Source organism: Aspergillus ibericus (genome assembly GCF_003184845.1).
Source record: "Aspergillus ibericus CBS 121593 unplaced genomic scaffold BO80scaffold_27, whole genome shotgun sequence".
Lineage (NCBI taxonomy): Eukaryota > Fungi > Ascomycota > Eurotiomycetes > Eurotiales > Aspergillaceae > Aspergillus > Aspergillus ibericus.
The window spans coordinates 369093-382965 of record NW_020292125.1 but is presented as its reverse complement, the minus strand read 5'-3'; the positions used below and the strand labels follow the sequence as shown (position 1 = coordinate 382965).

At 53.2% G+C, this 13873-nt stretch overlaps 8 protein-coding genes across 8 annotated transcripts; 4 read left to right on the top strand and 4 right to left on the bottom strand.

Moving 5' to 3' along the window:
- Positions 1-310: 310 nt before the first annotated feature.
- On the bottom strand, positions 311-2251 carry BO80DRAFT_494694 (uncharacterized protein). The gene is made up of 3 exons (XM_025723895.1): positions 1824-2251; positions 1510-1746; positions 311-1447 (listed from the first exon to the last, which is right to left on the bottom strand). Exons 1-3 carry the CDS (start codon positions 2074-2076, stop codon positions 690-692), a joined length of 1248 nt encoding a protein of 415 aa, XP_025574033.1. The 5' UTR covers positions 2077-2251; the 3' UTR covers positions 311-689.
- Positions 2252-2512: 261 nt separating this feature from the next.
- BO80DRAFT_426376 (tropomyosin) lies at positions 2513-3904 on the top strand. Its single transcript, XM_025719754.1, has 3 exons — positions 2513-2672; positions 2866-3170; positions 3250-3904. The coding sequence occupies exons 1-3, from the start codon at positions 2655-2657 to the stop codon at positions 3410-3412; spliced, it is 486 nt and encodes a 161-aa protein (XP_025574032.1). The 5' UTR covers positions 2513-2654; the 3' UTR covers positions 3413-3904.
- On the bottom strand, positions 3766-4521 carry BO80DRAFT_503170 (rRNA-processing protein RRP17; the record flags this gene model as incomplete). The annotated part of the gene is made up of 2 exons (XM_025724371.1): positions 4329-4521; positions 3766-4254 (listed from the first exon to the last, which is right to left on the bottom strand). The coding sequence occupies exons 1-2, from the start codon at positions 4506-4508 to the stop codon at positions 3766-3768; spliced, it is 669 nt and encodes a 222-aa protein (XP_025574031.1). The 5' UTR covers positions 4509-4521.
- Positions 4522-4726: 205 nt separating this feature from the next.
- On the top strand, positions 4727-6109 carry BO80DRAFT_426375 (Ac45/VOA1 transmembrane domain-containing protein). Its single transcript, XM_025719753.1, has 5 exons — positions 4727-4899; positions 4966-5264; positions 5327-5431; positions 5487-5708; positions 5761-6109. Exons 1-5 carry the CDS (start codon positions 4805-4807, stop codon positions 5898-5900), a joined length of 861 nt encoding a protein of 286 aa, XP_025574030.1. The 5' UTR covers positions 4727-4804; the 3' UTR covers positions 5901-6109.
- A 168-nt stretch (positions 6110-6277) lies between these two features.
- On the top strand, positions 6278-8158 carry BO80DRAFT_426373 (uncharacterized protein). Its single transcript, XM_025719752.1, has one exon. It carries the CDS (start codon positions 6700-6702, stop codon positions 7723-7725), a length of 1026 nt encoding a protein of 341 aa, XP_025574029.1. The 5' UTR covers positions 6278-6699; the 3' UTR covers positions 7726-8158.
- On the bottom strand, positions 8049-10226 carry BO80DRAFT_426372 (EXS domain-containing protein). The gene is made up of 5 exons (XM_025719751.1): positions 9913-10226; positions 9792-9841; positions 9036-9721; positions 8654-8967; positions 8049-8594 (listed from the first exon to the last, which is right to left on the bottom strand). The coding sequence occupies exons 1-5, from the start codon at positions 9995-9997 to the stop codon at positions 8521-8523; spliced, it is 1209 nt and encodes a 402-aa protein (XP_025574028.1). The 5' UTR covers positions 9998-10226; the 3' UTR covers positions 8049-8520.
- A 281-nt stretch (positions 10227-10507) lies between these two features.
- Positions 10508-11997, top strand: pex10 (ubiquitin-protein ligase peroxin 10). Its single transcript, XM_025719750.1, has one exon. It carries the CDS (start codon positions 10617-10619, stop codon positions 11742-11744), a length of 1128 nt encoding a protein of 375 aa, XP_025574027.1. The 5' UTR covers positions 10508-10616; the 3' UTR covers positions 11745-11997.
- Positions 11943-13743, bottom strand: BO80DRAFT_121479 (3'-5' exonuclease). The gene is made up of 3 exons (XM_025713500.1): positions 13487-13743; positions 12385-13433; positions 11943-12320 (listed from the first exon to the last, which is right to left on the bottom strand). The coding sequence occupies exons 1-3, from the start codon at positions 13570-13572 to the stop codon at positions 12142-12144; spliced, it is 1314 nt and encodes a 437-aa protein (XP_025574026.1). The 5' UTR covers positions 13573-13743; the 3' UTR covers positions 11943-12141.
- Positions 13744-13873: the final 130 nt, after the last annotated feature.

The following is a 13873-nucleotide window of genomic DNA, read 5'->3' as shown; positions in this document are numbered from 1 at the left end:
GTCAGTACGACGGTACTAAGGATGGACAACTCCCTTCTGGTTTCTGCGGTCCAGGTCGGGACACCTCTATAGATGATACCGAGTACTCCGTAGTTAGGGGATAGATGAGCTGCATACATCGGCTCCATCCCAGGAGTCCTGATCGGGACCCGGCGAGGCTCATTCAAGGTTGGCATGAAACCGAGTGCGGTGCGTGGCTCCTTCTGCTTGGTCCGGCGGGCTGAATCAGCGGACCCCCCGGGAACCACTGTTGAGGGTCCATTACGAATGCCCTTACTCCGTACTTTAGATCCATCACCCAGCGGCGTCAGGTTAACGTGTCCATTTGACTCCATTAATCATACGGCCAAAATTCATATGCTCAAATAAGATGATATGCCCTCCCCAATCGAAGCCAAGCCCCACGCTCCTCGTCACACGGTAATAGACCATATATCATAGAACGCCCCTTTCATGTCCTGTGCTCCGCCTTGCTGTACCACCTGCTCTTCCCGGCCGGTCTTCTGCCCCGTAGAGAGGCCAAGGCATGGGGGATGAAACGACACTGGCCAGAAGATAATAAAATAAAAAGCGAGGAAAAGTGAAATCACCAACACCGCCAAACTACCGAGAACATTGACCCATTGAAAACCATACTGGACGCCGGAAGTAGACTTTGTATTCACCTGGGATCCGCAAACCATCGTACATCACAGCGTTAATTGGAAGTTTTCGGCTTCTTCATCTTCCTCGAAGGTGGGAAGGGCGTCCTCCGCATGTTCGGAGCTTAACCCGATCGTGTCAGCGATCAGAGGTGGAGTCCCGTAGGGCTGCAGATAAGTCTCGGCAGATAGTATTCCTTTGGGCCCCATCTCCGGCTTCACCGGGCTGCTCGTCTCGCCATGCAACTTGGACGACACCTCGCGGCCCCGACTATATCCCACCGTCGACTTAGAAGTGGCGGTAGCGGCACTCTGGCGCATACTCGATGGATTGGTAGGGCTTCTGGGCTTCTTGGATGGGAACAAGGCCGAGGTAACCCTAGGCTTAGACAAAACAGCGGGTCTGGTGCGTGGAACGGAACGTTGCGTTTCGGAAAGGGCAGCAGCTGCATCACGAGCTCGAACAGTGGGGATATTGCTGGAATACTTCGGCTTGCCGGCAGCCGCTCTCATCCGACGTGTTTCCATCCGGTGTTTCGTAGCGCCCCCTGCGGGCGGTCCGCTAGATGGGACAATATCATATGTCTCCTCAAAGCCAATGCTCTCCACCTGCTTCTGAATAATCTCTTCAATCATCTTGTCGCAAGCAGCAGAGTCTTCCTGGAACTTTCGCTCTCTCTTGGTAAGTCCATCAGGGCCAATCTCGTTATCGCCATACACGCTTTCTAGTCCGCGAGCGAGGTTTTTCGGCTGGAATTGCGGGAACGTGGTATCGTATGTGATATCATCCGGAATATCAGGGAGATCTGCGGCTGGTCAGATATACTGGTCTCTTGTTGACGTGCGCGGATGCTGTAGAAAAGCTAACCTTTGGGCTTGGGTGGCATGTACTCGATGTCAGGGACATCATCTTCCACCGGCCTCGTTTGGACCTCTGGCTGGCTCTGCTCAACAAAAGGAGCGAATTTCTTCACTCTCTGAGTGGAACCTCTTTTAATGGTTCTTTCTGGCTTCACTGTCCCTCCAGGTGGCGCCGGAGTCTGCAACCCCTTGGCTTTAGCATTTGTCGTTTTCATGCCCAAAGGGGCACGATGACGGGGATCTGCTGCGAAATGTGTTAGTCCTCTCAAACTGAACAGTTCAGGCAAACGCCAGGATAAGGTCGTAATTTTCCAAGCTTACCCGATGGAGTGACGAAGGCATCTTTGGTGATCAAGCTGATATTGTCCTTCTGTTTACCTCCCGCCTTCACGGTCTTCTTTCCAAAGGCCAAGGGATCATTCTCATCGTTCAACGGAACTTTAAATGGCGTCTTGGGTGCCCGTGTTCTCGGGGTCTTTGGCTGCAAATGTCTCACGCCCTGGTTCAGCGGTTTCGACGCGGCCACGGTCTGGTGAGAGTGGACCAGGTTCTCTTGGTCGCGCACAGCCAACATGGTGGCACTTAGGTATTCACACGGGACATTCAACTGCGAGGGTCGATCGACGTAGGTATAAGCGGGATCGGAACTAAGGAGCTCGACGCGGCGAGTCAGCAACGGAGGAAGGGGAGCGGAGCGTCTGTCGACATGGTTCTAGATGCAGCGTCACGCAACCGAGATGTTTTCGTGGCGGTTGCCCGTGGAGACGGTGGCTGGTGGGGGGAGGAAAGCGCCACGGCGAGTGACCGTCAGGCCTCAGCCACGGAGCCACGGCTGCCTTCCAGCAGTTCCAGCAGTTCCAGGGGGGGAATCTGGCACCCCCTACCATACCAAAAATGGATCGGGCCCAACCCACTAGTCGCGGCTGACCGCCAGGCCAGGCAAGAAAGTCAACCTTACCTGCGGCCTCCTCCACTTCCTTTCTTCTCCTAAACCCAAACCCATTTGTCCTTCCTGCCTACTTGCTTCCTTGCACATCTCTGTCTGGTTTCTCGCTGAGCGAAAGCCTTCTCGGATTTTCCCAGCGACCGTCTACTTTCTGCCATACATATTCCCGCTTTCTCGTTGCAAATAACTTCCTTTCGTTGCCCAAAATGGATAAGATCAAGGAGGTGAGATCCCTTTCCCCCCCTCCCCCTGTTGGCGGGGTAGCTCCCAAGCTGCCAGCAAATGCACATACACCACCACCACCATCACCAGCCCTTGCCTTTCATTCCATCATCTATGATGATTTACTATCCTTCCTACCACAGGGACAGAAATATAAAATAGTGCCCGGAAACTGAACTGACCACCCTGATGTAGAGAATGAACAACCTCCGCCTCGAGGCTGAGGAGGCCCAGGAGAAGGTCGAGGAGCTCAAGACCAAGGTGAAGACGTTGGAACAGGAGAACCTCGCCAAGGAACAGGAGATCACATCCCTCAACCACCGGAACCAGCTTCTGGAGGGTGAGGTGGAGAAGCTCGAGACCTCCCTGAAGGAGGCCAAGGATTCTGCCAACCAGAGTGCCCAGCACGATACCCAGAACGAGGCCCTTCAGAGACGTCTGCAGCTGCTGGAAGAGGAGGCCGAGGAGGCCGACCGGAATCTCCGGGAGACTAACGAGAAGTACGATCAACCCCACCTTCACCCCCCTTCTCGTACCCCTAACGGAGGAACGTAAGTACTGACTACGCTGGTGCTCTAGGCTCCGCCAAACCGACGTCAAGGCTGGCCACTACGAACGCAAGGTGCAGGCTCTCGAAGCGTCCCGTGACCAGTGGGAGAGCAAGTATGAGGAGATGGCGAAGAAATACGCCGAGCTGCAGAAGGATCTGCACGACCTCGAGGTCTCGATCAGCAACGTCTAGAGAGATGGCGCCGAGCCCCGGAAGATGTTGGATTCTGCCTTCTTCTTTTTGCCAAATATACTTTTACCTTTGCTTTCCCATCCTGCACATCACAGTTTGATATATCACTTCCTGTCGGCAGGAGACGGATTTAGTCGTATCCTGTCGTCGTGTCATCTAGCTGGCTTTATCCTCTTCATCAACCGGCCTCTCCGCCCATCCTCGTGACCCTGTCTGGCTTTTTATTATAACATATTAGTCTTTGTGAAGGTACATAGAGCATATTTAATGGGGTTGCCCCTCTGGTTTCTGTATTCTTAACCGAATGGTGGTTCATATGAGTGCCGTGCTGTGCTGTATAAGACTGAATATCATCAGCGTTCTCGTCGAGCCTTGGCCTTCCTGTGATTCGACAAGCGTTCTTTCGCCCTGGTAAGCTTGCGTTCTTCCTTGCTTTCGTAACGGAACTTCTTCTTCTTTTTCGGCTTGGTATCGGCCTTCTTCTTTTTGCTCTTTTCGCCGGAGGGGTTCGAGTTGGGGTCCGATGCAGAGGTCACCTCAGTCCGTTCTTCCGCTTCTTCCTCTTCGTCGTCTTCATCGCCTACCGATCGGAGTAGGCCTTCCTTGGAGGGATCCATTTCCTCCACTGTGACCGTAGTGTATTTGTCTTCGTCTATGTATTCCGCTTCGTAATCCACGGCTGGCGGTTCTTCGAACCCTTCCCATTCCTGGTCGTCGCCTTCGTCACTATCACTTCCTGAAGCCGAGTTCTCATTGTCGCTGTCCTCTTCCTTGAGCCTCTTGAGCTGTCTCCGGTGCTCTTCTAGCGCCTGCTGGAATTCCGCGGTTCGTTCTTCGCGCATCTAGCGAGCAATCCAGGTTAGCCCAGCGTTGTCCTTGGGGAGTGTGGCCAGTGGTGGCCAGAGCATAGACATACTCGTTTCCGCGACTCCCTCTTCAACTCCCGAGCCTTTTGCTGTGCCACCTCTTGGGCATGTTTGATTCGTTGTTGCTTCCGCTTGCGAAAGCCTGTGAGAAACTCCTGCCGGTCGGCCGCATCAAAGGTGATCTCTTCGACTTTGCTGGCGGCCTTTCTCTTTTTCCCTTGTGGACCCATATTTCCTTATGAGAAAAAAACGTGAGTGTTTGTCTATAATTATGGCAAGGCGATGTTGTTCTTGGAGGTGGGGGCTCAATATTTTTTTCTCTCTTGAAAAAAAAGTTCCTGAGGGCGCATGCCAGAACGTCACGGCCGGCGGCCAGTTGGAGCTAAGCCGTGCCGGTGGTTGGCTCGACCGCCTCCGAGCCGTCGTCGGCCAATCCACCAGCCTGGCTCCAACATCATTCATTCCTCCCGGGAGGTTCTCTAGATAACCGTTCGCTTTGTTTGATAGCTACATCTATTCTACCACCATGCGTTTGGGAACCTTCTCGCTGCTCGCTCTGGGAGCGACCTCGGCGAGCGCACTCCGCGATACCTCTCCCTTTTTCCTTGCATCGACCTCCGAGTATGCGTGACTCTGCTTGCTCAATTGCGGGACTCAATCCATGGGCCAGCTAACAAGCTCAAACAGGGTCCTTTCCACGTCGGCACACGTCAAGACCGCACCCTCCATACTAGAAGATCTTTCCACCGGGCTAAGCGGTTGCCCTTCCGACTACTATGTCATCGCTTCTCAGCCCGGTGTGCATAGCACTGACTTTGCTGCCCGCAAGTCTGCACCGCGCCTGGGCGCAAAGATGACGGGGAAGGACAAGGCGATCCGGTCAAAGATGATCATCAATGAGGTTGTGGGTGCGCTGGAAGCGAAGGAAATCCAGAAGTTGCTCGAGAAGGAGTGCGGGGCCGAGTCGACTGTGGTCGATGCTTCCTGTACGTGTTCCTTGATGAATGATCGCTGTTTGATGATAGCCTTGGCTGAAGACACCCTTCAGCTGGTACTTTCTCTGCCGACTTTGGTGAGGAGCCGCGCGTTATCCTCATTGACTTCCCTGTTCTGCCTCTGGGCTCTGAGCGGAAACACCAGCTTCTAGACAATGGTTCGTGCCTCGGGCGTTTATACTACTTCTGGAGAGATTCTTATTGTTACTGCAGATGGTCTGCTCTCTGATGTCATTGAGCGACTCCCAGCGTCGAAGGGCTACACGATCCTCTATGTCACTTCACCCAAGGAATCTGAAAACTCGGGTGCCGATTTCTACCAGTCGGAGGAGGACCCCATCCATATGGACCTCAAGCGCGACTACTCCGCTCATGGTAGTCAGGTTACTGCGTCCAACAAGACGCTCTTCCAAGAATACCAGTTCCTCACCCCAGGTATGCACAGCGAAATTCAAGCTACTGCAGCGCTCAATCTGACAATTTCCAGGCCTTTGGATGGGATTCCTTGCGACCCTCGTTTTCCTGATTATCTTGTATGTTGGATTGGCCGCTCTTAGCAGCCTGGAGGTGCCCTATGCAGCGTTCGAAAAAGATACGTCCGCGAGCGTGCAAAAGAAGCAGCAGTGATTCAAGGTTGTGCTTCCAAGCCCTTGTCACTCGGGTTGCTTTTCTTCCATACCTTGCTATGCTATGAATAGGCTGTATGTCAGTGAACCGGCGTTGACTTCTTTGTGGAATCTATCATATTGTACAAGTGCATACTACCCCCTGCGTGTCTGTTGTGGGCCTACCTACCACCATCTGATCACGAATTCATGACAAATCCTGGTGTTCCCAAGTACTAGTTAACTAAGTAGAGCCTAATGCAATAGCCCGAACCTTGGCCGCTGCTGGAAATGAACCCGACAGCCATCACGTGGGCCTCGGAGCGGGCCTCAGGCCGGAGGCTGGCACGGGACCACCGCCGCTTTCCCTCGTTCCCGCTTTCTCTCTTTTCCCCCCGACGGCCTTCTGGCCTCGCGATGCGTTACTGATTTGCTTTCCCATGCTCATCACTCGCTTCTGGGCCTGAGACATAGACCGACCATACAGCCGTTGCCGCTGTAGTCCCTCGTTTGTCTGCCTGCCCTATCTTGGCGATCGTGGCCTTGACCCTCGTTGATTGTTGACCCTCTTGTTTGGGTGGAGACCGATCGGAGTCCCGCCCGCCTGCCTGGAGACTCCCGTTAATTATTGTTGCGATCCATCGACGACCAGACACAGTTGATCCTGATCCTGCGCTCTTGACCATCCCATCTCCCGGTTGAATATGACCCTATATCGTCTGCGCTAGGGATTTTCCATTGAGCCGGTCATCAGTAGTTCCAAAAAGCCTCTCGTTTCTTTATCACTCGATCAGTGATCCAACGATCTATCTATATCAACCATGGTAGCCCTGTCTGTGGGCCTCGCAAAGGCCCGTCGGCCTTCATTCACCTTACTTCTATTGATGATCATCATCTTTGTTGCGCAAGTCTCGGTCGCTCAAGATTCAACCACGGGCGATAGCACCACTGCCACAACTGCGGACACCGCTACAACCACGTCTGCGACAACCTCGTCTACTACGACCTCAGATGCGACAACGACAACAGACTCAGCAGCGAGCACTACGACAAGTACTCAGTCGACATCGACTGAATCATCAACCTCGTCCACCTCGACGGATGGTTACCCCGTTGTCACTGTACCGCCCACAGCAGATGCTCCGTACATGCAGAGGTCGAAGATCCCTGAAGGGACTTTGTTCATTGTTGTCGGGGCTGTGCTCGGTGCAATTGGGCTCGCCATTCTGGCCTGGCGCGGAATTGTGGCCTGGTCAGTGAACCGATCCGTCCGTCAAGCAGCCATGATGCGTTCATACGAAAGCAAAGGACTGCTTCGCTCCAAGAAGAGGAGATCGCGCTCCAGAAGATCCTCCTCTGGGCCAGGAGTAACGCTGGACAAACTCGGTGAGAGTCATCACCACCGCAGCCATAGCCACAGCCGCAGACATCATCGGTCCTCCACCAAGACCCCTAGCTCGAACAGCGCCTTGTTCTTCTCGCCCACCGCCGGAATGCAACCCAGCAGCAACAGGCGATCGGCCTACCTTCCAGCCGGATACTACAACGCCGGCAGCGCTGCGCCTTCCCGGAGCCAAGAAACACGTTTCTCGGCAGCTGATCTACCGGGCATGGGGCCCCAGTCTCACGGCTATTCCAAGGCCAAGTCAGGCCCAAGCCCTCCTGAATCACCAGGTTTGTCACCATCAGCCAACGAGCAAGACGTGCCACTCCGCAGCGCCAGACGGTCTCGCGCAGAAGAAGCATCTACCAGCACAGTAAATCTCTCCTCTCCTCCCCAGGGCCGAACTCCGAGTGCATACCTGGAAGATCTTTTCGACAGCCATGCGCCCCAGAATGGACACTGATACGGTCATATTCGGTGACGCTACGAGCAACGACATCTCTTCTGCTATGTTGTATAGTTCAAATTCTTCTTCCGTCGATTATACATCATATCTTTTTAACTAGTCTTTCCCCCTCCCATGTATGTTTTATCACTGTGTACTGTATATTGTTCATCTTCTGTTTGCTCAGACGTCTTGATTTATTTGGAATCTTTATACGATTATCATTTTGAAGCTACCTCCCTATTTTGCATATTCTTTTTATATCTGTCCATGTTGATTCTTTGAACTAGGAGAGGCCTACGTGTTATTCATAGCATTTTTATCAAGAGCGTTCCATACTCTTCCAATTGATTAGATCTATCTTTCTTTCACATTACATCTCCCAATCTCGTACCCGTCGTCTTTTGATAAACCTGCGATCTTCAGGTAAAAAGAAAATATTACATCGGATAAGCGCAAAATAAAAAAGAGGGAAGCGAAGAAACAGAAAAGACTGAGGATTTATACTATACGTTGGTGTAGTGTATACGACACCGCTCCACAACACTCCAGCCCATATGATACAGACGCCAAAAAAACCACAGCAGTGAGTGCAAAAGATGTAATAGAGCCAAGCCAAGCCAAGCCAACTGCAGGAGAGCTGCAGCAAGGGCCGCGAGCCGAGCCGAGCCCAAAAAGGCAGGGGTGAAAAAAGAACGGTCACATACGTAATCACAATAACAATGAATACTGGCTACATGTGGATACAAATCAATCGTGTCAATCTATAGAAACGGCAGAATTCCGGAGAAGAAGATGCGGAAGAAGGCGGGTTTAGTCCGCGTCCAATTTGCCGCCGAACTCGCCGAGGAGGATATCGTCCGGGGCGGGACCACGGCTGTTCCGGACTGTGGTACCCCCCATGTTAGCGTGACACGATAACGTGGTCGTGTGAGGGATGACTTACTCCACTCGGCTTCGATGCGGAGGAAATTCCACATCCACCGGCGTGCGACCTCGAGGAACATGAGCACAAAGATTCCGAACTCTGTGTCACTCAACCAGAGGAACCCGGGCACGTATCTAGAGAGCCAGGAGAAACGGATAGCCAGGTCGATGGCGATCGCGGTGTAGTACTGCCGATCGGTGAAGTAACGATGGCGGCGCAAACCGTAAGGGTATTCGTGGCTGTTGCGGGCGGGGGTTAAGAGGGTTAAGTCCCAATCCTTGGTTACATCCCAATAGAAGGAATATCCGGAGTTGATGAAGGTAAAGAAGAACCTGCCACGAAGAAAGCAGTTAGCCCTAGCAACTTCTTGTCTATTGGAAGAAGCAGGAGGGGGGCATACAGAAGCCGCGAGAGACTCATCTCACTATAGCCATAGAAGTCTAGTGGGCTGTAATGCTTCAATTGAGAGGCAAGGATGATAACGGGAAATGCAGTGGCATATTTCAGGGCGTTGGCCAGGTGCTGGCCACCCAAGCCATGACTCCTAGGACCAGCCCGACGCACACGTAGGTATTCGGTCAAACATTGACGCAGTCGAATCATACTGGGGAGGGCGATGATCAAGGGAACGACGTAGTCATTTTGACGGCACTTGCGGGTCGGCTTGGATGTACTGGAGATGTCCGTGGTGAAGAACATGCAGAAAGTGACCACCAGGTCCGCAAGAACCCTGGCATAACTTGTCAAAGCATCCGCCAGCAGGATATCGCCAAACTTGCCATCTTGCGCTTCCGCCAACCCTCCGACACTGATGCGCTTCAGGGTCATGAAGAACCGATATCGGCCCGAGCGCGCGATGCGGTAGAAAGGCAAGAGGAGGATGAATAGTCCTATAAAGAAGTATGACTGTGGGATAAGTTCCACGGACTCAACCCGTTGTGCGGAGCCATGAGTGACCGGCCAGAAGATGAGGAGGGAGATGGCGAGCGGGATAGTCAGGAGAGTGGCAAGCTGGTAAGTCGAGGCATGGTGAGGGCGCTGGCTGGAGGATTGGCGGGCAGGGTATTTAATGAGGGCCGGAACGTCCTAAGAATCATCAGCAAGCGTATCTAATGATAGGGGGGAGGGAGGGAGGAAATGAGGGGCATCCACCCACAATGTTCGCCTTTAGGAGGTACTGCAGATTAACACCCCAACCCCAGAAACCTATCGATAAACAATTCGTCAGCCCAAGGAACGCCGGGCCACAGGGTGATCATTAGCGGGAGTCAGCATACCAGCCAGCAATATCACCGCCACGCGATAGGGGAAGGGGAGGAAGAGACTGAAGCCATCCAATTGAGCATGTTGATCAGGACCCATATTCCATTGAAGAGGCGGCACCGGGTCTCTCAGCGCCAGACGAGGGACCAAGTGGAAATTGGGAGGGAGGGAGTGACTCGAGCGAGCCCCAGAGCAGAAAATTGGAAGTGAAGGGGAGTAGCGACAGCGATCAAGTAAGGCCAAGGAGTGACTCGGGGTGAGTTTGGCGACCGCAAGGGCTCAAATCATGACCAGCGAAGCAGTAACCGGGCGGAGTGAAGAAGCTCAGGGACCGCCGGTTTCAGGTTGCCGCCTCGACTGGGCCAGCGGCTCCGCGCGGCCATTGCCTTTTGGGTCTACCCGCTTGCGGCTTAGCGCCTACCCGCTTGCCGCCGGTTGCCATTTTTGGCTGCATACCCTGCCACGTGACACAAGGGTCACGGGAGGCACGGTCACGTTACCGCCCGGCAGGGTTCACGGACGATCTGGTCCGGTCACGTGCTGTCAACCGAGGCATCTCCGCTGCCTCCGGAGATCGCTCCAGCTGGGGCCCGCCATACAAGACCGGCCTATCTCCCGACCATGATAGCTTCCCCAACGAGAGAGGATTCTTGTCTCTCGACCCGGCCGCCCATTCCGTTTTTCCAAACATCCTTCCGCCTCACTCACCGTCCTCACAATGGCCGACGAAGACCTCTCCCTAGCCCCCTCCGCCCCGACACCATCCGTCAGTCCCTCGGCCCATTTCTACCCATTCGCTACCTCCCCGGATATCATTCGGTCGCACGAAAAGGATGTTTTCATGACCGGGAGCCTGACCAGCCAAGTGCACTCGATTGTGCGCTCTCTCCGCGGTGCTCGCTACGCTCACACCCACTCCGATGCCATCAAACACCTGACCGAGATCCTCTACTTTGCCTTGACCACATTGGTCGGCAACCGGACGCTAGGAGAAGAATACTGCGACTTGGTGCAACTGGAGGATGACACCCTTCAGCTTCCTTCCCTCCCCAGGCGAGCCGGATACATCCTCAGCACCATTCTGTTACCCTGGACGCTCCAGCGAATCCTTCCCGCCTTCCGGCAGCGACTGCGATCGAAGCTGGAACGCAGCATCGCTCGACAACAGCTCAAGGCGGCTCAGGCCAAGGGAATAGTAGAGCGCGCCAAGAACAATTCCTCCAAGAAACAGTCTTTCTTCACGAAATTGCGGATCCAGAAATACATATTAGAGCACCTCGACTCAATCACGTCGCTGTCGCCCGTCTACGCTCTTAGCATCGCAACGTTCTATTTCACCGGCGCTTATTATCATCTGTCGAAGCGGTTCTGGGGACTACGATATGTGTTCACAAAGAAATTAGAGGATAGCGAGCAGCGAGTTGGGTATGAGGTGTTGGGTGTGCTCATGGTCTTGCAGATCGCTGTACAGGGGATATTGCATATCAGGAAGGTCGGAGCCGATCTACAACAGGAGGACCAAAATAGTGGACTAGAGGCCAATGGAGCCCAACAGTATGGGGATGCCATGATATCTTCCCTCGAGCACCCTTCATCACTCCCTCTCCTCCCCGCGTCCAGTGCCCGGTACGACTTTTCGGAGGATTCCAATGCAATCCCCTGGATACCTAGCGGTCAGCAGCGCAAGTGCACGCTTTGCCTGGAGCTGTTCAAAGATCCCAGTGTCACAACCTGTGGACATGTTTTCTGTTGGACATGTGTACGAGACTGGGTACGCGAGAAGCCGGAGTGTCCCCTTTGTCGGCAGGAGGTCCTCTTGTCCAAGGTCCTGCCCCTCAGGGGATAAATTCACCGATACATGAACAGCTCCCCTATCTCATGACCGTGCCAGCACTTATATCACGACCTTCAACTCATTTACGCCTCCCGATACGACTGTGTCATGTCTTGGTTGTTTATATTTATACCCCATATATTCTAGAGGCAGTTATTACAGTCTCATTTGTAAACCATATCATTCTTGATAATGTTCAATACCTTCAGTTGTATCTAGCATGGGTATCACGTTCTAGTCGATCAATAAAACACCCAAGATGTTGGCTTCATGCCTGTCTATACAGATAAAATGATCCCAAGCCTTTCTATGATGCAGCAAAAGAACCCTTCTGCGGACGGAGTCTCTCACATCCCAGAACCAATGCACCAATCACCACCACTACCAGATCACGTAGCCTGGACAGCCACTAAGACTTCACCACCTCGACATCATCATTGTCCGTAGCCACCGCAGGCTCGCTCACGATTTGAATCGGGAGATCCAAATCCGCGTGCGCAGGCAACGGAGGCGTCGGATCAAGCGCTTTCCGCTTCGCATCCATAGCATGAAACAAGCAGACACACGCATATGAATCGGCCGCAGCATCTATACACACCCAGTTAGTCCATCTCTCACGCATAGACCATACCAAGAATGACTCGACACTTACATTGCACTTGTCGATAACTTAAAGAAGCCGCCCAATTACTACACCGAACATCATCCACTTTCTCCAACGGCAGACCCAGATGCTCTTCGACCTGCTCGCTGAGATTCACGGTACGTTTGTTGATGCGGCCCGGGTCGGTGTGGCAATATTTGATCAGTTTATGGAGATGGCTGAGTTCGAAGATGCCGCGGGCCTCGATTCCAAGGAATTTGTGAAGCCGGGTACAGTCTGCTTTGATGGAGACACCGACTTTCGTGATGTCTGGGTTTTGAATGATTTGCTTCAGGGTGGGGGGGACCAGGTCTCTGGGTCTTTTGCCTGGGAATTTGGCGATATGGAAGAGGGCAATTCGCTCTTGGTTGGCGATTTGGATGAGGGAGACGTTGTTCTTGATGCCGGAAAATGCGGAGGCCTGGGCTTTCCATTCCATGTCGAAGCCTAAGGTTTTGTCGTTGAGGAAGTGTTGGGCGATTTTTTCGCTGGTTTTGAGTGATTTGCAGTAGTGCACGAGGACGTCTTTCCCCTTGGGGCTTTTGCGCAAATTGTGGCTAAAGAACTTGGGTTTGGGCTTTGGTCGTCGGGTTAGTGAGCCCGCGAGCAGCACGGAAAAATCGGGTGTGGAGTATCTTGCAAGTGCTTTGCTCTCCATTGTTTGCTGGGCCATTGGTCTTGCCGCTGGAGTGCTGGAGACTGTCTCCCAGCGCCCCGGGGCTGTGATATTCTGTTGATCAACGTGATGGGAGGTCTGATATGAACTTATTGACTCTCTAGTTGGGACAGGAGAAAGTGTAGCCTCCAGGGCACGACTGTGCACCGGGTTGTTGGAATGATCTCTTTGGAGCAGTCCCTGGCTGTGTGCATGACTGACATCTTTACTCGAGCCAGGAAACGTAGCACTGTTTCCGACGGTAGAGCAGTACCTGGTCATCAAACCATTCGGTGCCATTTCCCGATTCAAGGCGCACGGCCTGCGTAACGACCTTGAGGGCCTGGCTGCCATGGAAGCCAGGCTGTGTAGCGAACGGGTGCACACATGCTTATTAGATGGGCTAGTACAAGCGTCAGTGATAACTTCGTTTTACACTTTGAAGGGGAAACCTACCACGACATTGCTGCTTTGAGAAGAGCCAAATTATAGCTCGAAAGAATCAACTGACACTTTCCGCCGGACTTAACCGTAGCCGACATCCGGCTTTTCGAGGTTGTCGGAACGGTCAGGCAGATTTTGATGGTTCAGACTGAGCAGATGGATTGAAGCAGGACCATGATGTTAGAACACTAGCAGGTTATTATCATCTACTTAGTTCATCGTCGTGAATAACGCCCCCGAAGAAACCCCAACAAAGCCAAAGAGGTACCAGAAAAGCGTGATCATGTTGAAAGCGGAGCGCGATTGTACATCTGATTGGGGCTGGGCTCCCGGACCGGAGAAACCCGCATCCCGGATCCGCCAAGATTGACGGGATGGAATCATCAAGCATCCGTCCGC

What these genes read in the sequence shown, in the direction of transcription:
- BO80DRAFT_494694 (XM_025723895.1), bottom strand. Translation starts at nt 2,076, where the DNA reads ATGTTGGCTGTGCGCGACCAAGAGAACCTGGTCCACTCTCACCAGACC. An exon ending in TGCCTTCGTCACTCCATCGG is followed by an intron (nt 1,747 to 1,823) that starts GTAAGCTTGGAA and finishes CACATTTCGCAG; the next exon opens with CAGATCCCCGTCATCGTGCC. An exon ending in CATGCCACCCAAGCCCAAAG is followed by an intron (nt 1,448 to 1,509) that starts GTTAGCTTTTCT and finishes GACCAGCCGCAG; the next exon opens with ATCTCCCTGATATTCCGGAT.
- BO80DRAFT_426376 (XM_025719754.1), top strand. An exon ending in CTCCGGGAGACTAACGAGAA is followed by an intron (nt 3,171 to 3,249) that starts GTACGATCAACC and finishes CTGGTGCTCTAG; the next exon opens with GCTCCGCCAAACCGACGTCA.
- BO80DRAFT_426375 (XM_025719753.1), top strand. Translation starts at nt 4,805, where the DNA reads ATGCGTTTGGGAACCTTCTCGCTGCTCGCTCTGGGAGCGACCTCGGCG. An exon ending in TTCCTTGCATCGACCTCCGA is followed by an intron (nt 4,900 to 4,965) that starts GTATGCGTGACT and finishes AAGCTCAAACAG; the next exon opens with GGTCCTTTCCACGTCGGCAC. An exon ending in GACTGTGGTCGATGCTTCCT is followed by an intron (nt 5,265 to 5,326) that starts GTACGTGTTCCT and finishes GACACCCTTCAG; the next exon opens with CTGGTACTTTCTCTGCCGAC.
- BO80DRAFT_426373 (XM_025719752.1), top strand. Translation starts at nt 6,700, where the DNA reads ATGGTAGCCCTGTCTGTGGGCCTCGCAAAGGCCCGTCGGCCTTCATTC.
- BO80DRAFT_426372 (XM_025719751.1), bottom strand. Translation starts at nt 9,997, where the DNA reads ATGGGTCCTGATCAACATGCTCAATTGGATGGCTTCAGTCTCTTCCTC. An exon ending in GGCGGTGATATTGCTGGCTG is followed by an intron (nt 9,842 to 9,912) that starts GTATGCTGACTC and finishes GTTTATCGATAG; the next exon opens with GTTTCTGGGGTTGGGGTGTT. An exon ending in ACCTCCTAAAGGCGAACATT is followed by an intron (nt 9,722 to 9,791) that starts GTGGGTGGATGC and finishes GATGATTCTTAG; the next exon opens with GACGTTCCGGCCCTCATTAA.
- pex10 (XM_025719750.1), top strand. Translation starts at nt 10,617, where the DNA reads ATGGCCGACGAAGACCTCTCCCTAGCCCCCTCCGCCCCGACACCATCC.
- BO80DRAFT_121479 (XM_025713500.1), bottom strand. Translation starts at nt 13,572, where the DNA reads ATGTCGGCTACGGTTAAGTCCGGCGGAAAGTGTCAGTTGATTCTTTCG. An exon ending in CTCAAAGCAGCAATGTCGTG is followed by an intron (nt 13,434 to 13,486) that starts GTAGGTTTCCCC and finishes CGCTTGTACTAG; the next exon opens with CCCATCTAATAAGCATGTGT. An exon ending in AAGTTATCGACAAGTGCAAT is followed by an intron (nt 12,321 to 12,384) that starts GTAAGTGTCGAG and finishes GGGTGTGTATAG; the next exon opens with ATGCTGCGGCCGATTCATAT.